This window comes from Bemisia tabaci, chromosome 10, assembly GCF_918797505.1.
Source record: "Bemisia tabaci chromosome 10, PGI_BMITA_v3".
NCBI classification, from domain to species: Eukaryota; Metazoa; Arthropoda; class Insecta; order Hemiptera; family Aleyrodidae; genus Bemisia; species Bemisia tabaci.
In genome coordinates, this window is record NC_092802.1 from 7,360,184 (window position 1) to 7,388,039 (window position 27,856).

Genomic DNA, 27,856 nt, shown 5'->3' on the forward strand with positions numbered 1-27,856 from the left:
CCATTGGGAGTGTTAGAGTAAAAAATACACCATACAAAGGCATCATCATCCACTTAGTGAGGTTAATATATCATGTGAAATCATCAAAATTGAATTCTCATGAAGAATATAGATCAAGGATTCATTTAAAGAGAATAAGTACCGAGCACTCAATAGAAAATAAAAATCTAAGGTTGAAATAATCATAACAACATTTCAAGATTTACAAAAATTATTTTATGGCGAAGAAAATTATCGTCACAATACTTTGAGGGCAAGACAAGAAAGAGTTTCACATGAATAGGAGCTGGAACATAGAAATACTTGACACTGACTGTACAATAACTTTAGCTTGAGTGAAAAACAATCATTTAAAAGTGCTATTACAAGAAACCAAGATCTAGTGAAAGGTCCTTTCCTTGATTAAATTTGTCTACTTTTTTCAAACTTGTTGAATACGGTACAAATTTTGACAAAAATTTCTATAACTCATAATACATAAAAGTACATCAACTGATTTAAAAATAATAAAAAAAAATGAATGTTAATCCGACCCTGGATATTTTTACTGTAAAGCGCTTCCGTCACCAACAAGATACGATCAAGACGGTTGCTATTTATTATAAAATAAGTGAAAATAAGATTCAACCATAAAATAAGTTGTTACCAGAGCTGGAGACTGTGCATAGGAAAAACATAAAAAATATTATCTGAAAACCAAATTTTTAAACCTAACTAGTATTTAGATAGCGTTAAGAAAACCTGTCATATCTACATTGAGCCCTTTTAAAAAGAACTGATTTTTAAGGCAGAAAGATTTGGGTTACATTCAGTCGTATGGAAAAAAGGACTGGGACAGCTCTACAATAGAAACCCTACATGACATAACATTAAAATTTAATAACCACTTGGGTGGCCTTGAGCAGTGAGCACATAGAACGTTTTCCATATGCAGATGTGACCTTATTGCAATGCTAGGGCCCCTAATTTTGTGTAAGTCCCTATTTAACTTATGACATCAGTCCTACACTTTTGGACATAGGTCTATTTTCAAATCTCTTGATGTACATGTGACACGTTTTCTTAACACTATCCATGTAAAGAAAGAATGAATGTATCTCTATCTACAGATTGAATAGAGGCTGAGGTAAATTAGATGCAAGAATTCAAAAATGTCTCGTACTTATTTTAAATTTTGGCATTTTCTTCGCACATGATGACCACAATAAAACTCTTGCCTATATGCAAGGACTGTTGCGTGATTTCAAAAAAACTGAAGGTAAAAATTAAACTTTAGGAGAATTCCTTTTGATGCACAATATCTTGTACAGTAGATGATGCATTTTTTGGTTTTGAAGTATCACGAAAGGTTAGGTGAAACCTTAAAATCCTCCTAATTAAAGGGGGACACTTCTCGCCGTGCAATTTGTACTGGAAAAAATTAATTTCCAGCTGTTTGGAACTGCGTCCAAAATTAGTTAAAATTACAGAAAAAAAGAAGAAAGAGGCTTTAGCTAGAGTTACTTCGCGCTTTATCAACTTGCATCTCAAGGAGGAGCAGTTTCCAAAGTTAATATAGGAATTCATCTTAAGAATAGAGGTTTTATTTTCTCATGATAGAATTTCCCTTAATTTTAGAACTTCAAAAAATTCATAATAATGGTTTAAAAAAATTAAAAAAATGTTTCCCTTCTACTTGTAGGATTCTTGGATATTTGCAAGTAAAATTTTCATAAAATGTTTACCTCTAACTTTTCTTGGTTCCTTCTTTTTACCAGCGCTTGAAGGGCTAGCTGAAATTTACTCTCACAAAAACGGAAGCTGCAAATCAGTTATTATTTATGTGCAAAGAAAAAGCTTGATAAAGCGTACTTAATCAAGAAAAATATTTAAAATTCTTTGGTTAAAGGTAAATTACACAACAATATACACTGAAGCGATTCAAGCTTTCAAAAACTGGGGTGCAGAATTGTGGAGTCATTGATCTTGTATGAACTTGAAAGCTTTGAGGCCATTTCCTCAATAGCAAGTTGATAAACAAGCTTTTTCTCAAATTTTCAGTGAAATCTTTTCAAATATTTGGATTGAAAACACTTCTGGGAAGAATAAGAGGATTCCGAGAGTCCTAAAAAAAATCTGCACCCTCGGCTTTAATATATGTTTAGACAACTGTCATTCCCAAAATACTGCACAACTTAACTGCCCGAAAAATTTCGGACGGTTCTCAGAGACAACAGCAAAATTTTTACAGACACTATACAAACAAGGGTTCAAGTATGTATAAACAAAGTCAAATCTACACTAAAAATTGATCTGTACAATAATTGGATATACAAGCTCTACACATTGACCAATCATGGAGGCTTTATGACTTACTACGGAGGCATACTCCAGACTGATCAGAAAACGAATTGTTTTCAATAAAATACTTACTTACAAAACAAGACGAATTGAAGGTTGACTAAATCGGTTTGACCCAATTTTAAGAATTTTCCCTGGTTACTTGATTCATTAGACTATTGATATCATCTAAAGATGTAATGATACAAAAAACTGGCCAGTGATGCCCAGTCATCGGGCTGCTTTAAACTTTCGATAATCAGCCCGCTGAGTTAACATACATTAATTCACTTTTTTCTTCCTACACCTATCTTTTCCACTGCTGCAGATACTGATCAAGCGGTGTGAGTTTTCTTACAAACTGCAAAGATTTCGAAAGTTATCTTAAAAATAATAGAAGATAAACTCTTACTGCCTAAAAACATTTCTGTAGTACTACTTTTGAGCATAATTCTCTTCCAAAAAACAGCAATCTTCAGAATCCAGAGTAATTAAAAAATGTCTCTTTTATTTTCTGTAGGAGAGGTCGAAGAGCCTTTTCATTTTCTCAACGACTGACCTTCACTAGGGGTCAACGAAGGGCGGAGTCTCGCCCACTATGAACCAAGTAGATTGGGCGATGCACTAATTGAAAATTCACCAGCATCTGCAAGAATGTATCAAAGAGAAACTGACAAATTTCTATTCATCAATGATCACATTCATGACGACCGGTTACCAATCGTCATCTACAAATCTCATGGCATGATTACTTCAGCTTGCTCAGTGGTAACTTCTTCAGTCTCCATTTCCACCCCATCTTCATCCTCTTCTTCGTCAAAACCAAAGCAGTTCTCCATGTTGTCTTCTGCTGTAGTCGCCTCTTCCTTCGCTTTGATCTTCAGGAACACTTCTTGGCCGACTTTCGTGTCCTCTAGCATATTATGCTGGGGAGAAAAGAAACACAAGAGGTTGAAATTGGGAGCTCAGTTATGTTATGTTCCAGGCAAGCTGGCTGTTAACACTAAATATTGAAAAAAGCCTACTTGACAGTTTGAATTGATAATGTTGTTTGAAAAAGTGGCAAACAAGGAAACCATTCTAAATACAGACATTTTATAACAGATGTCTGGACACTATGCCGCATGCTGTTATTATTCAGGGGAATTTAATTATTTTCACCTGTTTTATCTATCTGGCCTGCAAAAAAACGAAACATCTGCTTGATCAATAATACGATATTACGACATTTTTATTAGATATTGCAGGGAAACATGCCGAAAAATTCACTTTGCGGACTTGCTTATCTCAAGTTTAGCACATAGGAAGTGCAATTTTGAAGGTTCACTGTGCTCAAGAGAATATTACATCAAATAATATTAAAATTTAGCCAACGCCAAATTTCTTAGTATTCTCCACAAAGCCCTTTGAAACTCTTCAGTCTAACAACCAACTCAAAAAATAAAATAAAATTAAAATCATCTAGTATGAGTTTCTCTGGCATTTTGAGGATTAAGGAACAAAACCGCTAAACTGACAATTGTGACATAAATGAGTTGGCAATTTTGCTGAATTTTACAGCACAAAATGCTCAAGTCGAGGTTTTCACTTTTTTCTAATGCCGCATGGAAGTGCTGTAATGATGTTAGAATGTATAAAGTAATAGCAAATTTAACCTCAAAATTACAAAAATTGCCAAGTTTTTTCTAGGTGCTGTAAAATCGTCAGTTTACAGATGGGCCGTATTGCTCCTAAGCCATCAATTTTCGATTTATCACTGTACTTGTAAGAGGAAATTTTTTCTCAGTTCATTTTTTGGCTTTACAGCTGTAAATTCTGTAACTCGGATTCGAACATTGAACTTAGTTCGATCATGACTGGAAATCTTTGTTAGCTAAGTCATAAAACGGTAAGAGTCCCTTTATACCCAGAGTTAAGACAACTCGATTATCAGCTGACTGGCAGCCGGCCTTGGCTGGCCATGGAGGCCGAAACGAGTGCACCCAAACGAACGATATTGAGGGATAAGGATCAGGAATCCTGCGATGTCTGTCACACAAAAACAACAACATCAACAAATTGATCAATTTAAAAGAAAATGAGATTGGTTTGTGAATAATTTCTTAATCGATTTTCATTTTGGATCGATGGCAATAACAATTTACTCTTGATAAACCACTATTAGGTAATATTTTCATTATTCTTGTTCACATTCGAGGTACCGCCATCTTGGTGCACTCGTTTCGGCCTCCATGAGCGAGAACCAATCAGAATTGGATTTTTTTTTAGGCCACTTTCAGCCCAACCAAAAGTGAGTTGTCTTAACTCTGGGTATAAAGGGACTCTAAGAACGGTCACCATTTTTCATGAAACAAAACCAATCACGAATTCCGTTAGCCAAGAAACAGGAAGGTTCATTGTCTGACTACAAAACTTGGAAATCAAGTCGTCATATTATTGAGTTTCAGTTCCTCACCTTATCCGCAGTCATATTCTGGAGCGACTCGTAGTTATTTTGTGACATGACGGCCAGCGGATCGCCATTGCTATCCTGAAGTTGAATCACCTCGAGCACAACGTACTGCTGACCATCAGCGCCCTCAACTTGCATGACCTGCTGGCCCATCCCGGCTGACAACTCGCCCGTTTCGTCCATTTCGTCCTCCTCATCTTCTTCTTCCTCTTCTTCATCGTCGTCTGGAATGACTTCCACCTGAAATAAAGTTTATCAACATTAGATACAGATAATTTTAATCAAGTTTCTTATGGAAATCTATTGAAGTGATGAATATGTATAATTGATGATATTCATTGACGTTTTTCTATTTTGGAAACTTTTATTGTTTTCCTGATTTATCCTGGAATCTTAGAAAAATTTCAAAATCTTTTCATTAAGAGCATGTTAACAATTTTCTTTTACTTTTTTTTCTGGTATATAATCCAAACGTAAACCCTGGGAAATGCTATGATTTCATTTACAGTGAGACCTCAATTTAATGGATTTCATGATTTGACGAATCAAACTTCCAGTTCCTTCAAGGGTTTCAATTGACCAATTAGCTATTTAACAGATCAATTCATCAGTCCATTATAATCCCATAAATTGAGTTTACATAACCTGTAAACTCAACATTACATAACCCTTTTTCCCTGACTTCTAGATTTTTCCGAGACTTGAGTTCAAATGAACTTCCCTAATTTTGTCCAACTTCAAAGGTTCTCGGACCCTGCTAAACCACTGAAATGAGTAACCACTGTAATCGTTCATACCTGTTGTCCATCGATAATTTGAATCTTTTTCTGCCGACCAAGCTTGAGAGCCAGAGCTTTTTCTGATTGGGCCGACTCTGGGTCGTGGACGGACATGTGACGAATGAGGTTTCCTTTGTGCCTGAACATACGCTTGCAATCAGGACAGACGTGCGTTTTCTCTTTTGGAGGCGGTGGGACGTAGGCAGGATTATGGTAAAGGTTTTGGTGTCTCCTAAGCAGTTGCTTCTGTCGAAATGACTGAAAAATTTGTTGTATCGTTAGTCACTGTTTATCACTTTGTACGATGTAGAAAACAAGGAGGGAAAGTTTGTAACTTCACAAGCAGCCAAGACTACTTAATCTCCTCTAGATACTTATATGGAGGTTTTCCCATGAAAATAAATAAAATTAACTGAGATTTGCCTGAAGTTGAGCATGGCTCCTCAAAATTCTTACCAAAAGACGCATAAAGGAGAATGCTTCAAACACTTGTCTCTGTAAAAATATATAATGATACATTCTATCAAAGATACGATCATCCCGCTGTTATAAGTTTATCTATCATTTTTTCTTTTCTTTTTTCCTGATTCAATTCAGGAGGAGTTTTTAAAAATCGAATAACAATTTGATTATAAGTAACTTTAAGTTTGCACAAACAGAAGCAGAGTGATCATTATTACTGCAGATATCATTTTAGTAGAAGTTTGTGGTAGGCTGAGAGCTGAGGAGTCAGTTCTTTTTAACGAAGATAAAAAGTAACCAAAATAAAGTAAAAAATATTTACCTGATCACACATTTCACATTGGAAAGGTTTCTGATCTGTGTGGATTAGAATATGTGACTCAAGATGTCGTTGCGATACAGAGGCATACGGACACAGCTCACATTTCCAGCATTTCTCACCTTCGTGCGATTTATTATGAACCTGCATCAAGAAAAAATTTCCACATTTCAGTTGAATTTACATAAAACGCTGAAAATTTAAACTTTCATCAGTTTTATGGGCAAAGAAGAGTTTACAAGTTCAGGTGAACAAGTACGATACAAGCATTCAGACCAATTTTTCAGTTTCCTTGTCTGGATACCAGCTCCCGCTCAACTCAGAGGTTAGTTTTTACTCTATCTGACTTATGCCTCTTTTCACATTCTTGTTTTCATTTAAATTTGAACCTTAACATTACTAACTCTGCAAATTATTTTAATTTTTCAAGGTAACCATCTGCACTGTAAAAATGCATTTTTGATTAGACTGATCCAAAGAAGTTTAGAAATGAATCTCATGAAAAATTTAAAGATGATAAGCCTTACAAATGGGGCCGGTGTATGCGTGCATTTTCCCCTTTTTCATTTAATCAAATTTTAGAAGGGAAAAAGACTTTCAAAGTTACCAAAATTCAAAAACCTTTTTCAAATGGCAAATAAAATGCAAACAATTTTGTGATGCCACAAGAAAACTGACCGCAGAGTATCTTTTCACTTGCGTTTGCTCTTTGAGCCCCCAATTTAGAAAAAAATGCAGGCAGGCTCAAACCCAAGCGGCAGCATTAAGAAGAACCGAAGGTTCCAGAGACTACCGATTTACAAGCTCTCACCTTAAATGTGTATCGGTCAGGGAACTGCTTCCCACATCTTTTGCATTTCAAAGGATGATCGGACATGTGGAGTTTTTGGACGTGGATTCTGAGATCGGTTTTTCTTCCACAAGTGGCCGGACACAACTCGCATCGAAACACAGGCTTATCACCAGCTGCAAAGGAAAAATATTTCTAAGATGAGAGACAACGCATTAACCCACTTCTTTCGTTATAAAAAGGTGGCGCGGGGGCATAAAAAGCCGCAGGAGCTGTTCAGGCAGGATCTGTCTCTTCGTAAGAATGATCTCTGTCACAAAAGCCAACTCCTTTGGAATTTCATCGTTATGAAATTTTTTGACTTTATGTTGTATCATTTTTTTTTTCTCATGACCTTTGTTGTTTATATTGATTTACTGATGAATTTTGGCTTGCTAGGTCATCTTCAGGCTAAGAAATGTTTTTACTCCTTAATCTGCATCATGGGTGCGTGTCACATGAAACATTTTCATATTAGACCAAAACTTAAAGTAAATTCGGGCGTTAAAAATTTATATATAAACACTAAAAACTTGTTAAAATTAGGGTATGCAACCGGTCTAATTAATCTTATCACTCATCAACGCTGGGTTCATACCCCAACCCACTCATCCTCTTAACTTGAAATTTTTTTTCAGTTTTGTATTTCTGTCTTTCTGAGCTTTGAAGTCCATTGAATATTTTACAGTCTTTTTGTTTGGGGCAATGAGTTTGTATAAAGTTATACATTGTGCACTTTCCATAAACCAATGTGATCACAAGACAGTTAATTGCAGGTTTCTCTTGTAATCCTCAACCTTTCGCTGCGGTGCAAACATTACGGAGGAAACATGATGTATTAGTGCCAAAGTATTGACATAAAAAAAGCTACTGACTGGCCATGATTAATTACTCTGATACACAAACAATTAAGTAAACGTACCGCTATGGATTAGTTTGTGGGCTTTCAAACTGTTTGACTGGGTGAATCGGGCATGGCATATATCACATTCATAGGGTTTCTCGCCAGTATGAATTCGCAAATGCCGTTTCAATTTGAATGTGTCTGGACTTGCATAAGTACAGTGTGGACACTAAAAACATAAATAACAAAAAAATTAGGTGAAAACAACGAGGTGGCATAGCAGCAAAGTTCGCAAAAGTTTTTTCATAAAATTTGTATAATTTTGATTTTCAAAAGCTACGAAACCACTATTGTGAAAGTTTTTGTAATTAACGCTCTATTTTTGGAAACAGATTCAGTTTTTTACAAGTTGAAAATTTTAATTAGACGTAAATAAGCAGGTAGGACAAAGACACACAATAAAAGATTTTATAGAAAGGCATAATCTATAGAGATCTAAGTTTCTCCAGCATATTTTGTGGTGGTATGAATTCTGCTTGATGCAGGATTTCCATGATTTAGATATTTTCCAATCTCCTGACCTTTTCCTGACCATTTTCAAGGTAAGTGAAATGAAGGTATGCTCTTCTTGACCCTTTTGGCTAGAACTCAGCTTTCCGTTCCCGCCGCTACAGTTGTGGCGCGAAGTTTTTTCAAAAATTTTGCTGTTTTGGCCTATAACAAATATGACCCCCTCCTGTTGATAAAAATGAAAAACAGCCAAAATGGGCCTGTTGCAAACTTTTGCTATAGCAAAAATAAGAGTTGTTTCTTATAGATAGTGCCTCAAAAATCACGATGAGCGCATCGGCAAAGTCTGAAATGCACTCATAACTTCACAATCTGCGTAAGAAATTTGCGTTTTTTTAAGCTTCCCGCTTCAAAAACGATACTACGGCACAGGTGAACATTTTGTTAGAGGAGTCGCTCCATCGTCGGCGATATTCATCATGGCCGACGCTTGCGCGCAGTTCCGCGCGTGATTCAAGGAGAGTTCAAGGTCAATCAATTCGGGCGTGGAAAACATGAACGTTAAAACACGCCGATTGTTATCTGGTCTAATCCAGTTCAGGTATTATCTCGTCCCATCACACGTGTTTTGGCGGATTGGCGTCGGCCATGATGAGTATTGCCGACGATGGAACGACTCCTTTTACAAAATGTTCACCTGTGCCGTAGTATCGCTTTTGAAGCGGGAAGCTCAAAAAACCGCAAATTTCTTACGCAGACTGTAAAGTTATGAGTGCATTTCAGACTTTGCCGATGCGCTCATCGTGATTTTTGAGGCATTATCTATAAGAAACAACTCTTATTTTTGCTCTAGCAAAAGTTTGCAACAGGCCCATACTAAAAGCAAATGAATGTTCATTTTTAAAGAATTTGCTTGTGTTGAATTTGTTCGTTTTAATCAACAGCAGACAGTTATATTTGTTTTCCGCCAAGACTGCAAAATTGTTGAAATTCAAACTTCGCCCCACAGCTCTGGCGGCGGAGCCGAAAGCCGAGTTCTGGCCGGCAGGGTTGGGAAGAGCATACCTTTGTTTCACTTACCTTGGATCATTTTAGCTTTTCCTTCATTTCAAATTCCTCTCGACCTTGGAACAAAACTTCCACTTGGATTTTTACCTTTTAATTATGCTGACTGTTAATAAACTTAGGACAGAATTTGCGCACCTAGACATTCAAATTATAAAAAATGGCCCTCGGAAGTTGTTTGCCCACTCTCCAATTTAACCGACTAAGTAAAGTTACCGAGTCAATGCGGCACTTACAAATTTCTTGACTTTTCCTATGAAATCCTTTAATTTTTCAGGTCACCATGAAAAGAGAATTTGCAGGTGTCTGAAATTCGATGAATTTCATGTTTAAGTGGAAACTACTGAGTGAACTGAACTCGAGGATACCCTTGGTTCATGAATTGAACAGTTATTGGAGAAGATACAACAAAATGATCTAATCTGCTAAAATAAGTGTATTCAAATGGGAAATGCCGTCAGATGATGTCACTAGATGGTGCATTTCCTCACTTTTAAATATATTTTAATCCTATTTCCCATATCAGAAAAAAATTATAAAAAATACTGTGAGATCAGCTCTTTAAGCACTTTCAGATGAAGAAATAAAAAATTTGCATGCAAATTCTCCATTCCCTGACTTCCAAGGTTTTTCAAACCTTGATATCCAATTGAGATATCGAAAAAAAGGTAGGCCTTCGAGGACATTAAGTGAGGATTTTTCATTGGTAGAAATAAATAATTTAAGTACAAACCTGATAAGGTCTTTCACCCGTATGACATCTCATATGATTCCTCATTTTGCTCAGCTCTACACTGGCATAATCACAAATTGTGCACTTATGAGGTTTTTCATAAGTGTGCTTATATCGAACGTGTCTTACTAATTCACCTGAAAAACGTAAACGACAGCAAATAAGTACAGTGAAATCAAACAAATACGGAAAAAATTTTCCATGAAAATCAACGTGAAAATTTTATGGAAGCAATAGAGAAATGCATATGTTTTAAACTGGAAAAAAGTAGAAAATTGCTGCAATACTTGCGGACTTCCAAAAGAAAAGTCTTATTTTTAGGAGGATTGAGGTTTTTTCCCACCATTTTCTCCATTTATCTCATTCCCACTTTACAAATTTCATTTTCTGTCTTTGCAAAATTTGCATTTTACTTTCTCAACTACTGTAGTTCTCCCTGTATAAGACGCCACAAATTTTAAGACCCACCCTGATTTCTAGCAGTTCAAAAACAGAAAAAAAATCCCTGGGAGTCAGATGCAACCAAGTTGATAAAAATTGAATTTCATAATGCAAATTATTATTTTACAAAACTTTAGCCGATGGGAAAAGACATAGAGGCACTCACCTGAGGTAGTGAAAGCGCTCTCACAGAATTTACACCTATGTGGCTTGGTACCAGTATGGGTATTGACATGATTCTGTAAGGACGCTAGTGTTTTGAAACCTCGCTCACATACGCTGCACTTGTGGGGCCTTTCTTCCGAGTGCGACTTCATGTGACGGGATAGGAGATACCTGATAACAAGGATGCAATTGTTACTACCAATATAAGATGAATTAAAAAAGTTTTCTGATTGTGACATTCACAGGAGTGAATTTTTCGAGTACTGTTGCTTCAACTCAGAATTGATAGGAGCCCCATGACTGGTTGTAAAGGCAGGTCCCGCACAACTAGAACCTTGTAACTTCGACAATATGTTAGCTCAGGAAAAAATCACAACATTACATTTTCAGGCGCAAATTACCATAGGCATCATTGCTAAAATCGTCAAAGCCTTCAATGAGATTCACAGTTGCATTGGAAGACATCAAAAAAGTAAAAAAAACCGGGGTGTCTACAGGCTCAGTAGGAAAAAATTTCCTTTCCAGGTTTTCCTGATTAAAATAATGAAAATTTCCTGACTTTTCATCACATAGACAATTTTACATGCTTAGAGCTGAAAATGAAAATCTTTTTTAATTAATTTTGCTGCAAATGACAGGCACATGAGCAATCTTCTTCCAAACATTAATCTTTCAATGGCTTGCAATTCCTCATTGAGATTAGTTTCCTTCTAGTACCCTACTAAATTGAGACTCAGGATCAGTACGTTCATGTTGACAGCACTGATTTTTTTCCACATTATAAAATTCCTAATTTTTCAAATTTCTTGTTTTTCTCATGAAATTTTCAGACTTTTCCCTGATTTGCCTGACCTGATGAAATTCTCTTGACAATTACCAGTTTTCCAGATTTGAGGACACCCTGAAAAAATACCTCTCAACTTTAAAATTTTTAGATGACTGATTGCATTGGTCAAAATCCTCACCTTTTTGGACTAGTATAGTTGCAGTAGTTACACATGTGAGCTTGCGTAACCGTTTGAGACTTTTTGGGGGTAAGCTTGATGATTTTCGACTTATCATCTTCATCGCCAGATTCCTGGAAAGAAAAATGTAGCTGTGATTATCGGGAGAAATTACAAAAACACTGAACTATCTAATTTCAAAGCAACTACTCCTCCATGGATATTAAGTTTAACCATTGAAAAATGCAGCGCGCGCCACTTAATGTTGTCAGGTTTGGCAAGGCAAGTTTGATTTTTTAAACGGCTGATCCAAAAAGCGACAATGAAAATAAAAGGACCAAGAGGATCGCAATATTTGCACTTCCGGGCAGTGTCCCGCTGAGTTTTATTCGGAAGCTCATCTAAAGCTGCTAAAATTGTTTTCTCCTATCATGGTCGAGTCTCTTCAGCACTCAATTGAAGTTGCTCCTACAGTGCAAGTGAAAAAAAGAACCCTGAAAAACTGCACTTAAATCATAATTCATGAATCATGAGACTCTGTCGCAATACAAGTCTGATTACAGCTGGGAAGATACTGATTAAAGGAGCATGCAAAAATGAGCTCTCACGACGGCTCAATGTTTATAAAGATGTGTACTCCTGATCATAATACGCGGCAAAATTTGTACGTAAGAAGCTGTTGCCTGTTCTTTCCACAAAAAATGATTCTCTTAACCTTGATAATAATAAACGGTACTCACGGCAGTTAATTTTTTACTTTCTGATAAATATGCTAATAAAGAGGCTAATACTTGACACAGAGGCCAACCAAAACATAGAACAACGAAGGACATTTTGAAGGTTCTGAAATATTCTCTATACTACTGAATTGATGCTGCAGGATATGTTCCTTGTTTTTCAATAGCTGATTGATTTGTTTACTGCCAAAATGTAATTTTAGCTTGGTGTTATTTTTGCAAACACCAGGTTGGCCAAAATTTTTGGATCTTGTACTCCCAGAATATGAATACTATTGATGAGATATTGTCACTTACAGCAGCACTGACAGGACCAGGTTCTTCGCCATCGTCAAAGTCGTAAACAGTCAAATCTTGGTCTTCGTCGTCATCTTTGTCATCATGTTTGTCGTCATCTCGCTGCTGCACAATCAGAACGTAGCTCACTTCACCAGGGTTTGTTTCTGATGGAACTATCGTCACTGTTTGAAATGCGTCACCATTCTCACTCAACAGCTGCATCTAAAAAAGAGAATCACATCGTTACATTGGCACTTTGAACCTCATTAGAGCTATTTGAACTATTTTATATTTTTTTTAAAAAAAAAAAATAAAATAATGTTCAAACAACGGAGTATGAGGATAAGGCTATTTTTGTCTCTCGTAAAAGTGCACTTGGTGCAATAACACTGTCACTTCAACTTTACCAATAAGTTCTCTCGGAAGCTGGCAAAAGTTTAGAAGTATAAGAAGCGATTGAAGCTTAGACTGCCTTGTAACGGTTCATTTCAGGTTTATTACTTTTTCCTCCAAAATTGTAAGGACATATTATGTTCTGCTAAAATTTAAAAATACTTAGACTTTTTTATCTCTAGTGATAACTAGCACTGAAGTAGATCACAAAATTTTGTTTCGCTAAGTGTTGCAATGATACCAACAACTTGTTACTAAAAAGTGACCGATTAGAAAAATGGTATAACTCTACTTTTTCCACTTATTTTGTTCTTCAAAACAGAGATACCTCAAATTTCTTTTTAGATCCTCTCTCTGATCGTATTAAGCATATCAATAAATTTCACTGCACCATAATATTGCTTTTTGGACAGACTAGGCGATTTTTTATCTATCCTGCAGAGTAGCAGTTTTTGACATGAGTCATTTTTCTGGATGGACCTACATATAAATAATGCGTAGAATTAATGCATAAAAATTGATAAATCATGAGGCTAAAAATCAATTTTCATGTGGAAATATGTACATAAAATCACTACCAGAAGTGTTTTGCTTCAATGATCATCCTTAACAGATTGATAAAGAAAACAATTTTATGATAATGGCATAGAATGATGTCAAAATTAAAAAGTTCATTGAATATTATCCACAAAGATTAATTTAGTCTTTTTCATGATCATTGAAACCATCACGATTTGTCAACAAATAAGTTTAAGACTGCGGATTAGATTATGCTAGGCTCATCTTTTACCTCTCTTTCTAAAATTGAATTACTCTGCTTAAATTTTGCAGAAAACATTTAGAGCTCCATGGGCAGGGATGTAAATTATTCTCAACCGTACGTGGGTGCAGTTGTGACCAAATTGTGAGGGAGGCTGAGGGTATTTTTGTTTTTCTTTTAAGTTTTCCCAGATTTACAAGTCATGTGGAATAACACAACTTAGGCACACATTAAAAAATAATCCAGAAATTTGACAGATTTTTCATTCGCACGTAGCAATGTCCTTTCTGCGAAAACCCAGCACATTACAGAAAATTATGGAGGGCTGTAACAATCTGCACCCTTGCTCATGGGTCAAGTGACTTACATTTTCTTCATTTGAATTGCCTGAGCCGGCATTTTCACCACTTGTCTGTATTGTAACATACTGTTGGTGTTCAGATGTCACCACCGAGCCCACGCCTGAATTAGGATCAGCCACACCTGCAAGAAATATTCTTCTGAATTAAAAAATCATTTCTCGACAATTTAAAATAAAAGGGAGCAAGGATTTCATTTTAATTATTTGGGTTTTGAGTCAACAAAATGTCACATTAAAGAGAGATCACATGAAAGGTGTTACGGTTAGAGAGATAATTTTTTACTCATTTTGAAATATGAAAAGGAAAAACTATCTTCAATATTTTGAATTGCAGAAGTTACCAATATATACAATAACTTTTCTTCAAATTTTATTTTCAAAAAGCCAGAACTTTATTTTGACTTAAAGGGGTTGAAAAACAACTGTCTTTGATAATTTTTCTAGTTCAGATCGGTATTGAGCAACTCTTATAGTGTACGAAGATCATATAATTTCCCAAAATTTGATCAAAGTATTTACAAATATTGAAATGGGTTACTGTGCAAATTTCAAAACATTTATTGATGAGCCAAACTCAGTACTCAAAAGACAGAAGAGACTTTAAAAAATATGGGTTACTTGCTAATTTAGGACAGGTTAAATAGTGTAATTTTATGAAGTGGAAAAAGTAATCGCAAAAATATCTCACCAGAAACAACTGTAAGAACTTGTGCTCCGTCTTCAGTGCTGCCTGCCTGATAGCAATAATTCCCTGACAAATCAACAAAGTAGGTTCCTTCAGGGGCTCCATTTTGCGCTTCTGGAAAAAACAAGCACAGTTAGAAGAATATTGAATGGGTACATCACTTTTTAGACATGTCTACAAGGAGAACTGTTCCTAGGAAAATAAAATTGTTGACCATTCAGTAGAAAATTTTAGAGGGGTAGATGGTAACACTTGACATCAATTTTTCCTGGTAGTGTGTTAAAATAGCAATAGTGGACCTCGATACGAGGTATGAATTAAAGCACTACACAACATGTTTTTTTTCTTCAAAATTTCACTAAGTAAACGTATTACATAACAAAAGGTCTAAATATCAACTTTTGAACAAGATATTGACGGGGTAAGTCAATAATCACATCACTCGGTTGACGACGTCGCAGACTTCCTGTCATACTTTATTTTTAAACGGAAAACTATTCAACAGCAATTCTTTAAAACTGCAGTGATTTTTCTTCTCTGTGCAAAGAAAATTCGGCATTAGCTTCAAGGAATGATGTCAGTTTGTTCTCCTGTAAAAAAATAACATAGAGGCGGAGATTTTCAGATACCGCAAACGAGATATGTTGCGGACTTTCATCGTTGATATGTGTTTACCATTACCATCGGTTGATGTCTCATATTTGAAGCCTGAAATTGCAAGAAGAACTTGAGAAAAATGAGTTGCTTACCTGCAGCGGCTTGGATTGTGGAAGGTTCTCCACCTTGGATTTCTTTATTGAACGAATCAAGATAATTTTGTATATCTGTCACCGTTTCGCCCTCCGTTGCTACCTCCTCCTCTTGAGATCCTTCTAATTTCACTTCAACTTTTCCTTGAGCTGTGAATCAAGAGAAGCGTTTGGTTAACAAAAATTTGGATTTCAGCCTCAGATAAGCACATTTGAGAGGTTCGGAGGACAAGGCGCAAAAGTGCAGTTTTTGCTATTTCAAGAAATACGTGTAGAAAGGTTCAAAATTACATGGATCCTTAGGACGGGAAGAAAGTTCAAACTGACATTGTGACACTTAAAATTGGAATTTCAGAGCAAACTTTCTACAGACTATGCATTAAGACTAGTTTTACTTGAAATGTCTCAATTTTTTAAAAAACGCCACTAAGTAATGCGCCTCGTCCACCAAGCCCCTTATTTGATATGACTGTTATACAATGTTCACTCATGAATTTGAAATCTGTTAATTCAGAGGAGAGGGGTGGATCCTTGCGAAAAAATCTTGTTACAGGGAGACCTCAAATAATGGGATTTCACAGGACTGACAAATCTATCCGTATCATGAAGGGACTGGACGATTGGTTCTTCAAATTGTAATCCAATAGAGTGAGGACTTTTAATAATTAAAGAAAAAAATATTCATCTCTCTCCTTGTTGATTCAAATGTTTTGTTGGCCAGACAGCTCCTTTAACTGATCTACGATTCAAATGGGCTGCGCTGAAACGCTTTGTGATTTAGAGACACAGTTGAACACTCGGTTCTTTGAAATGGTTCCACTGCAACCTCTATGAGTTGAAAACCATCTAGGCCAACCATCTATTTAGATTTCTATTCTGACTGCTCTCTGCACAAGTTTTGGCTTTAGCAGAGTGAAGCCAGTGTACCTATTCTGTTTTCTATTTTGTATTTATTGGTAAAATCATTCATTCATAATGAGAAGCGTAGGTCAAGGTATGAATGTAGTTTATTAACTAAAAACAAAATTTTATAATATTAGTTTAAGTATGAGTTAACACCTATGTAATTAATGCCCTGTAAGGGGCAGTAGTACATTTAATTTTAATGAAAAAAAAAAAAAATTTCATGATGTAAGGTACTTCATAAATTCCTGCTTGAAAATAACACCAGGATACTTACATGACGTTTTGGGATTCGTGACCGCCATCTTTATGTTTTGTGTTCCTTAAACGTTAAATTGAACTCTCTTGGAACTCTTCATTCAAGTCCCTGGGAAGCAAAGGATACAAGGAGAAAAATTAATAACATTTTAAAGGCGGAAGGTGAAAGAACATAACTATATGAGGATGGATAAAGACAAGTGGTTGGTACACTTACTCCATCATTAATATAATAGCATGAAAATTCAATACAGTCGAGGAGTAATCCAGCTTTACAGCCATGGAATAGTGGAAAATTGTGAAGATAGTGTTCAGTTTTTCACAGCTGAAAATGTGTACATTGGAGTCTGGCTAGCAAAAAGACAAATATGTATTACATATAAATGAGGGTATGATCATGATCCGAGTGAGCAAAACTTGAATCGTACATGACTAGCGCTTTCAGACAAGGAGATTAGAGGAAGAGGAGTCTTCTGATCTCGGACAGACTCTTCAGACATCATTGACTCCAATCAAACAACTTGGATTTAATTGTAGAATATGTCACCATTTCTTCAGGTCTTTAAACTTCGTAATTACTGGTGTCACATACGTAGTTCCTTCTGACATAACTGCAAAGCTGCCGTCAATAAGTAAAAATTACACTAACTAAATGGTAACTAAGACTGTGAGTTCCCTTCTTTGGAGACATCAGAGTATTTGAGTGACAAAACGTCCAGTGGCTCTATTGTTCGTAAGTGACCTTAAAGCAGATGCTTCAAACATTGGGAGATGTAAGTGATAAAGGTTAGGTTCTGACCATAAATAGGTCAAGAAGTTCCATAAAAAACAGGCCCACTCTCACTCACACTTTTCGGAGAAGAGACCAGGTTGATTTCTTCTAATGAAGCTAATGCAATACACATTATCAAAAGCTTTGATACGTGGGTGACAACACAAGCCAGCCAAATGTGACCATCTGACCCTATCACCATTTTGGTAACGACTGTTCCCCACATTATTTCTTACGTATCTTCATCACCTTTTGTAATGTAAGGTGAGTTCCGGGGAATTTAAGACTGATGATATATGCGAACATTCAAACTAAACAGCTTCGGAGGTAAAAGTAAGTGAGTTCGTTCTTCGGAAAAATGATCAAAGACAAGGGCAATGATGGAGACTTCTGAGATCCAGTTTAGGTCATGGCTCCATGAATACTTTATTCAATGAAAAGTTTCCTCATAATTTGAAAAGAAAATAAGCGGACGAAAGCTTTGAATCCGATCCGATTGCTCTTATCAGAAAATCCAGTGATAATGGTAGTGGATTTTGATATCAAAATAATGCAAAACGCCGTCTGCCGGATTTATCTACAGTTTTTACTTACGGATTTCAAATACAGGGGGCATCAATAGCAAGATTTTCTTCGAATCGGCCACTGAAGGCGCTGCACTACACACATGGTGTCACGCTGAACGATAGCCTCACGGCCCGAATTTTAGCAGAACAGTTGAAATCACTTCACAGATAAATGCAAATACTAGTAATGATTCAGAAAATTTTGGGATAAATGTTAAATTAAAAGTCAGGTTTTATGAGGGACAGCGGAAGCCTTCGAATCAAAATGGCGATAACGACAACAGACGACGCCGACTGGCGGGTGGGGAAGGGGCAAGAAGGCGGGTCAATCAATTATTTCAAGATGGCGGGTTGCCCGCCAAGATTTAAATTTTTGCGTGTACCTATTGAAGTGCGCAAGCAGGAGGAAAAGGAAAACTCCCTATCTTATTCTACCTATTCTCTCTTAAAGGGGAAAAGATATTCAATCTGATGAGAATAAATATTCAGTTCAGATTGCGTGAGTCGATAAGTAGCAAAAGCAAAGTATTGCCCAACGACTCCAGAATTTGTATCCGTAGAGAGACAATTGAACACACTTTATGCTGATGAAGAGGAAGGGAACTACATCAGTATTTTTCTAAGTTTCACGCCTCAAACCCTAGTAGCAGAACAAATTTTTGTTTTTCTAAAAAAAGTATAAAACCAACATATCTGTTATCTAAATGATCATTTTATATAAAAAACGTGTAACGCTTATATAAAAAAAAATGAAAGTTCAGACCTGACTGTAATATATGAAAAATGATAAAAGCTAGATGAGGTACTTTTTTTTTATACACACATTTTTTATTTTTTATATAACGCATGCATACGAAAGTGTTAAAAGTGAACATTTTTATGTAACGATTGTATAAAAAAATAAGTCATCATTTCCGTGAGCTTTTCGCGAATTAGAAGAATTTTTAGTATGTTTGCGAAAACCTCACGAAAATTATAACATTTTTTTATATAATGGTTACATAAAAATGTTCACTTTTAACACTTTTGTATGCATGCATTATATAAAAAAATTAACTTTCGTACATAATATTTATCTTTTCCTTCTGTGGTTCTGCTACTAGGGAAATTCTTGAATTGCCCAGCAAAAAAAGTGGCTGCTTGTTGAGGAAGAGGAATCCTCGATAGTAATCAGACAATTCAAAAAACCAGAGCTAAATAAAAACTGTAGGAACCATGGGCCACGTTTCATCTGAGATCCGAAAAATCAGCTTTAAATGTACTTCCTCTTCAATTTTTCAGCATAAAGCCATTCTATGATGTTAAAAGTTATTGCCAAACCATGTCTTTGAAATTCCTCAGCTTTAGATTTTCCTGTTTACAATGAAGAACAAATTAATCAGCCAGAAAAGTCTGAGTGAGCCTGTTACCTTGTGATCAGTCTCGGTCTCGCAACGTTGATTAATCAACGACTCATTTTTATTTAATTTTTGTTCTCCAGTTGATAATGAAATTGTGACTATTTCATACGTTCTGAGTGTTTCTTTTGATTTGTTCCCCTTTGGCAGCCTGTCCCCAAATTAAGTTTATAATTTATTTTTTTCTGTTTACGTTACTGAAAATGGGCCATGATGAATGAGAACGTATTTTTTTTTTAAAAAAAATGTATTTCTGAGGCGCTTTGAAAACAGAACTAAATACGGTAAAAAGAAGAAAAATTGGTAACTCAACAGTTGAAACTGTTTAACTGCTGTCCAAATGAGATAATTTATATAAATCCGAGCCTTGAGAAGGAGCTCATCTCTTCTTGATGGTTTCTTCCTTGTTCGAAAAGTTTTTTTTAAAACTGCACAGCGCACGGCCATTATCTGTAACTGGCAGGATCAAATGGAGTTATACCGCAAGAACCCTACATTGCCCTGCCAAGAATCAAGAGCGCATATTGAAGAAAAATAATTATTCATTGAGCGTCGTTTTAATTGAGGAATTGGATGCGAAAAGGGCAGTGTTTCAGAGTCTCCTCTAGTATTTGATTCATTGTAAGAAAAGTGAATGCATCTATTTCACTAAACATTTTACTGAATATTCCTTATGATTCTACAATTTTCTATGGAAAGAATTCTGGAAAAATCGTCCATTAAATTTTTCTCCATGGTATTAATTGGCAACAGATATTCTGAGACACCGCAATCGAGAAGTGCCCTTTTCGCATCCAGTGCCTTAATTTACAATGCCACAGTCAGGAAAAACTGGTCAGACAACTCCTCTCTTCGGCAAAAACTTTCTACCTATGCTAGCGGCCTAAATTTTGAAACTTAAGTTTGTTGACTAGATAAGACAAGACTAAGGAAGAATGGAGTTGTGTGATTAGTTAGTTTTGCCATTTGTCCTTTCTGTTGCATCTGTGTCAGGTCGAGCTGATGACGAAGTATCGGCATCTCAAGAGGTGACTTAAGCTTTTCGTTAATTCCACCCGACATGGATACAGCAAAGAGGATGACCAACCAAGCAGACCGATCACATGATTTCGTTCCACCTTAGTCATGTCTTGCGCAGTCGACGAACAGAAAATTTCAAAAATTCAAACACAAAGTGATTCTGACATAAAAGGGTGACAGTCTGAAGAAGAAAGAACAGAATTTATCATAAAATATTTTAATCATTTGAGAGGTTCAAAATTAAGAAAATAGAATTGTTCACAACCGTTGTTCGAATAAAGTACAAAGAAACAAAATAAACTTAAGTAATCTGATAGACATAGGGGGTTTAAAAAAATAAAGATCTATATACTAACTGGAACTTTTTTCTCTCTAATCCTGAAGACACTACAACTAAAGAAGGCAACTGGCACCTTACGGAGCTAAAGTATGGAGCGATTCAAGATCTTTCTTCCGTTTACTTGGAATCATCAGTCGAGCAATTCATATTATCGAAATCAATTCATGGATGTGTTTTCCTAACTATATTATGAGACTCGAAACGTAATGCATAGAAAATAAGGGATGACTTTGTAAATGTAAATTAAATTCATGTAGGCTTGGAAAATCGATGTATTATGACTGCAATTGGTACTTAAAGTATTAAAAATTCATTCCTAAGAATACAATAAGCTAAACATACTTCCTATTATGAGTAAAAAATTATTCTTGAAAAAGTCTTCAATTTGGCAAATTGTTTCATAAATAGTGCCAAGATCTCATGAATACTTAAGGTGATCTAAAGAGATGTGAGGGCAAGGTCCGTATCGCTGATACACTGTTTATGCCTTTAAAAAGCAAATATTATGGTACTTAGAAGATAATGCCAGAAACAGATCTATAACGTGTAGCAGACATAGAGGAAGCTACTGTAACCAACTTTGCTCATTGACTCGACGCGTAAGAGAGAGATGGCTTTATAATATCTCTCTTACCTGTTGAGTCAATGAGAGAAGTCCGTTTTGGTAGCTACTAATGTAAATCTATGATGAATCCTCAAATATTTGATGTCATACTACTCAGTATTAATGCTGCTACACGTTATGGATCAGTTTTTGGCATTACTTTGAACATCACCATAATTATTGCATCTCAAAGACTAAGACTGTACAACAGCGCAACATGGCTGCAGATCTTGTCCCTAAATCACTGAGAATCATCTTAATGACCTGCTGTTCCAACTTTTCAAAAGCAGAATTAACTCTAAAAAAGACAGGTCAACCTAAATAGGTCATTATTTCGATGTGAAATTGACACATTAAAAAACAGAAATTAACTCTTAAAAAGAGAGGTCAACCTAAATAGGACATAATTTTGATGCAAAATTGACATATACTGTACTTTTTTTAATCAAACACACAATTAGGCAGAAGAGAACAACATTAAAAGAAATCTTTTTGATTATATTCAAACTGGTGGCTGTTGAAAATGAAGTTCATTTCACAAATCATGTCATTTATCAAATCAACTTTGGATTACCAGTATAATTACTCTCTGCTTCAAAATAAAAAAGTTGCAGGTTCTGACTCCTTGAAAAAAGTAAGTGCTTTGAAAGTATGTATTCATTCTTCACAGAACACAGGGTTGCTAACGAGAAACTAAGAAAGAAATTTCTCATCATTAGTAGGTGAAAATCTCTAAACGGTCTTGTAAGCAAAGAAAATCAGCGCTGGTTTAGCTTTTGATTGAGCCTAAAATCCTTTAATTTCTGAAGGTTACCTTAAAAATTCAAAAACAATAAAAAAATGTTTCTTTGAAAATACCCTGACTTTTGATCAATTTTGCTCAGGCGTGAAAAATCCAAAGATTAGTTCCTACTTTACTGGCAAACTTGAAAAAAATCACACCAATTTTGTTTGATTTTAAATAAGACTGTAGCATTTGAAGATTAATATTGTGATGGTTTTAAATATAAATGAGTAGTTAAAAAACTGATATCTGAGTGACAAATGACATTTTTTTTGACTTAAGCTCACGAAAATTTCTATTTAATGACAATGCATCGACTGAGAATGAAGTTAAATCAGAGGGCAAGAAGTTGACTGAGTACTAAAATGAAGGATATAAGTTAACTAATATGAGACATGGGTCGGAATTAATTTCTTAGACTAGATCATAAAATATTTACAAACAGAGGAAGGTGAGTGGTATTCACTTTCTATCCTGGACATCAAAGGGGACTTGAGATTTAAGAAGCCCCAAGATATCCTAACTGGAGGCTTCCCCAAATTCCAATTGTAATTATGAGAGAAGCCTTCAGTGACACTAGATGATAAAACAAAACAAAAAACTGGTATCCACCTCGTCAAAAATGACAACTCAAAAGAAAAGATAGTGCTGTGAAGAGGTTTGATGCCTCCGTATTTACTGAATTAAGATGATAAAATGAAGGCACTTCAAAACTGTCGATTGGCCAAATAAAATACACTACATACTTGGAATTTTACAATTCAACAAGATTAAAAAAACAATAGAAAAATGTTGCAAGATTTCTATTGGTTTTAAAAGATGAAATCAGATCTACATAATTTTTTCAAGTGTTGTTGTCGGATGAAATGAAATTTCTTCACTTTCACTGGTTACTTCAGAAATGCATAACTTAGTGACAATAAACCATCTCTCAGGTGATTGCCTGGAATGTCAGAGATGGTGAAATTAAGCAGAGAAGAAACTTTCAAACCCTCCTGTATTTGAAGAAAATGAAGAATGAATATCTATTTGGAGTGGGAATTACAGGGATTTAAAGGTGTGGTTCGGAAAAAGTCAAGGTTCCTTCCACCAGTACACCTACAAATTCCTATGAGCATTACATTATTAGGTGCTTATTGGTATGAATTAATAGCATTGGCAGGTGAACGAAAAAAGATACTATTCATGCAAAAGTATCCATAAAACATCACGAACAAACATACTGCAAACTACTAATTAGATGTAATACCTTCTCTCTGCACACATCTGCGAGACTTTGATGACAATGCACTTCCTGTTTCATGTACCTTGTTTTTGGTACATAATGACCTGCAATTGGAGCTGGAGATTGATTCAAAATTACAAATGAGATGCCACAAAACGCGATCAAATGAATATTACAGAGAAATTTCTACTTAATTTTCTGATTTTCTTTTTAATTTGTTTGCAGTGTTGAAACAAGCACTAGCATCGATCTTTTGAGATGTCAACTGAAGGGAGAGTATAAACACATTAGAGCCAAAGGCGAGAGTGAAAAAATAGTATAAACAAAACATAGATAACTTATCACCGAGCTGTACAGTAACATTGTCTGCCTCAAGGAAAGGTCAAACGAAAGAAAACTAAAACACATATGAGAACAAAAAATAAATGAATTTGAGGTGAATGATTAGTGGAGCTGATGGGCACTTGTTGTGGTAACTAAAGAAATAAAAAACAGTTATTTCAATCTGACGGCAAAGATGATGGAAGGAATTTTAGAGAGAGTAAGTAACAAACTGAAGGGCTTGTATTAGGAAATCTGGACGGGAAATTAATGAAACTATGGTGGAACTGGACGAGAATCTGCATGACTTCGTGAAGAATGCTGCAAGAAAATATCCTACTGAATCAGAAAATTTCTGATACAGCTAGACACCTAAAATTTTGACTAGATTATAAATGATTAATCTCCTTAGAATTTAATTTTGATTACGATAAATTTTTAGCTGATCTGATCCCAGCCTTTTTGCTAGCAACAAGCTTTGCTTGATGGATGGCTTCAAGTAAGTTTACCTTCGTCAATCAATTGCTCATAAACTGTTCGAATTGCTGAAGATTTTTATTCAATGACTCAAGGCAAAAAATGCAGATCTCAATTGGAACGTCTAAAAATCTCCAATAGTGTATTATTTCCTTTGAGAAAAACTAATCAAAATTTTTCCTCGCAATTTTGTATACTTTTTTAGAATGAGAGTAGAATATTCACGAACTATTTCAATGGAATTTGGTGGTCAGTTATCGTTTAAAAAAATAGAACATGAACTGAAACTTAGACGTCCCAATCTGAGACGTGCATTTTTTTACTTAAGCCATCAATATTTTTTTAATTCACCAAGAAAAAAACTCATCTTGCCAATAGCTTGAGTTTAGTGCCTCATTTAAGCAATCATCAGTTGAGATTATATTTGACTGAACTTGTGGTTGACCACAACCAACAAAATTTGGCCGAGGGAAAACAGCTGATTTCATCTGAGTTCCGTTCGCACGAAAACCTGATACTACACAAGGAATAACTGTACATACAATCCTAGAAAATTGTGCCAAATTTTTAAGCGCTATAAAGCGACTCATCAGACCACTTATTAACACAAACTATGACTACATGAAACTAGGATAAAGACTATAAATAAACATAAAGAGAAATAAAAATTTTCAGAAGTCAATTAAAAAACGTACAAATGAGTTAACTTATCAAAACAAGGGAAACAATAAAATAAAAATAAAGACAATATTTTGTACTGACTCCTTTTCACCTTTCAACCATGTACCTATTTTCATATCAGATTGTATTCCCATGACATGGCGAAAGAATGAATAAGTAAATGTGTGCTACTAGGCTCCGTCTTAAAAGCTAAAAATAAACGATACTACGGTGGGAAGAGAAATGTTCAATTCTCCGCTTGGAAACAACTAATTCCATTGTTCACGTCAAATTTAAAAGAAAGAACACAAATGCAGAACATGACAATTTCAAGTGGTTAATTAAGAAATAATTTGTACTCTACAGTCGGAGGGCAAGGCACAAAGTATTGAACTAAAGTTTTCAACACATAGCATGGAACATATTTTCAGTGGGAAAGGACAAGGCACATAACCTATTTTACAAAAGACTATACTGCGACAATAGGTCCCTTTACCTGGCATTAAGAGATGAGACGCTTGAAAACTGTAGTTGAATATTTAGATGCTTCATTAATTAACTAAACTGAAAGCTCAATTGAGAACAATATGATGAAAAAACTGTTACAGTTCAAAATAAAGAAACTGCCCCGCTTATGTACGAGTGAGGCATGATTGGCATAAAAGTATTCTAAAGGGAACAGATTTTTCAATATTTTTGACTCTCTTTTACGCCGCAGGCTATGATAATATCATTATGAAGTGCTTGGTTACAGACTAACTGTGGATTACCGTGTAAATTTTAATAGTTGGAGAATATTCAATACGCAGAAAAATTACAATAAACAATGGAGGTTTCTCAGTACTAGGCGATTATCATTGAGCCCATTGACGAATAAACCGACAATCTTCTCAGAAAATTACGCAGCATGGCACTCAATTCCAATTCTTCATTTTTAAAGTACGATCACTGGTATGTGAAATGGTCTAAGTAATGATGAATGCATCTCAGGAAGTTTCAAAATCTTTCAGCAGGGAGACAACACTGTTAACCTGTGATATCACCGCCACTGCTGCAAGTCAAATATTCAACAAAATTGCATTTTCAAGGCTCAAACTTATAGATCGATAATGATAATGAAATTTATCATAACACTGAGTTTCGCCATTGAATATTAATGAAGATATTGCTCTTTCAGAAATACAGTGGGTGAGATCACCCATGATGTTCCTGAAAAGAAGAAAACTTTACAACATTACTACATTAAATTCAGACAAAATTTTTTTAAAGTGGATCTACGCTGTTAGTTTCCAGTTATTAAATGAGAGTGAACCATCAAAAAAATGAAGGACATGTCCAACTAACCCAGTACAATAGTGGCGCCTAAGTCATTTCACCAAGTACTACAAACTTTCAATGCTTCGACAAATATTAACTTACAATTTACATCTGAATTAAAATAACAGGGAAACAATGTTCAAAAAAATAGTAAAAAATAACAAACAAAATGCATTCAGGTAACTGTAAAGGTAATGCAGATATTAGGGGAAAGTCTTATATGTACAAGAAGAGAAGGTCCCCTGAGTGGATGCTATTTACAACGAAACAAAAATATCAAAAAATATTTCATGAGTATCTAGAAAAAACAAATGCAAATAACTTTCTATCTGTACAAATATTAAAATATTTTAATGCGTTCAGAGGAGGAATGCTAAGCTTAGTTGACACGACAAAACTTCTCTCTTCAAGGCACCACCAGGAATAATATTCAAAGGCATGAAACATTAAAAAATATTATCTTAAACGGAAAAAAGGTAGCCAAGAGCAGATATGACAAAGGAGTTTTAAAATGTATCTGATGCGTCAAGAGCTTTTGATTGGGGTCATAGGTATATTTAAAGAAACCAAAAATTAATGCCAACTTTTGTTTCCTTCAGAAAAAAAATTTCGAAACGTTTCAGCTGTATTTTAATTATTGAAACCATTACGCGATTTCTGCTAAAATTGACTTACTCTAGTTTGATTTACTTTGAATCTTTCTTTTAGTCTATTTCATTTTAGAGAATAGAAAGCAGAGATTCATACACTGCTATCTAGAGGTGTTTGGATCTCAATTATGTAGCCGTTAAGGGATTCATTATCACGTTTAGTTATTGTTACTCTCTTACAAAGAAGCTCTTAAGAACCCACTACAAAATTAATGGGTTCTTGCTCCTTTGTAAGAGAGTTAACTGTTTTTGCTGCTAAGAAATACATTTTAAAATTATGCCTTTAATGACTGAGTAAGTATAAAAAATAGGACTTTTTGAATGAGTTAAAACATTTGAATTGAGAAATTTTATGCTTGAATCTTCTGACTCATTGGAAAGGGGTGACTCGAATTGAATGACTGGTCGGGAGATCAATGGACAGACTTTAAAGTATTTCACGTATAGAGAATAACCCATCGCCCATGGATTTATGATACTTGCAAATTATTAATAATTTAAATAAAAGGAGGAACGAAGGAGAGGGAGTACAATTAATTCAAATTCAACATAACTCAAATTTGCTAACAACAGAACTTCTAAAAAAAAGCTGCAGTAATAAAAAATAGAAAAAAATGAAATGAGAGAATAAAATTAAAGAAATCAAGAGTTGAAGAGGAATCGGAAAAAGTATCACTTTGACTGTCATTAGCATACATTTCCCTAACTTTCAAAACGATTCCATCATCGTTGGATT

General features: G+C 35.2%; 1 protein-coding gene across 2 annotated transcripts; it reads right to left on the minus strand.

Annotated features, from left to right (window-relative positions):
* Nucleotides 1-193: 193 nt before the first annotated feature.
* LOC109029881 (uncharacterized) lies at nt 194-18,623 on the minus strand. 2 transcript variants are annotated; one of them, XM_019040579.2, is made up of 15 exons: nt 18,354-18,623; nt 17,007-17,096; nt 15,827-15,976; nt 15,081-15,188; nt 14,399-14,514; nt 12,897-13,100; nt 11,884-11,996; nt 10,920-11,089; nt 10,313-10,449; nt 8,083-8,233; nt 7,143-7,297; nt 6,335-6,475; nt 5,569-5,808; nt 4,775-5,011; nt 194-3,245 (listed from the first exon to the last, which is right to left on the minus strand). In XM_019040579.2, the coding sequence occupies exons 2-15, from the start codon at nt 17,032-17,034 to the stop codon at nt 3,057-3,059; spliced, it is 2,139 nt and encodes a 712-aa protein (XP_018896124.1). In that variant the 5' UTR covers nt 17,035-17,096; nt 18,354-18,623; the 3' UTR covers nt 194-3,056. The 2 variants fall into 2 exon arrangements, with proteins under 2 accessions (XP_018896124.1, XP_018896123.1); XM_019040578.2 differs by having other exon boundaries at nt 15,081-15,191; nt 18,354-18,622.
* Between the last annotated feature and the right edge of the window lie 9,233 nt (nt 18,624-27,856).

Coding starts and splice junctions, on each gene's coding strand:
- LOC109029881 (XM_019040578.2), bottom strand. CDS start 17,034: ATGGCGGTCACGAATCCCAAAACGTCAT. Junction 7,298..8,082: donor CCACAAACTAATCCATAGCG/GTACGTTTACTT, acceptor TTTCCTTTGCAG/CTGGTGATAAGCCTGTGTTT. Junction 6,476..7,142: donor CTGACCGATACACATTTAAG/GTGAGAGCTTGT, acceptor TTCTTGATGCAG/GTTCATAATAAATCGCACGA.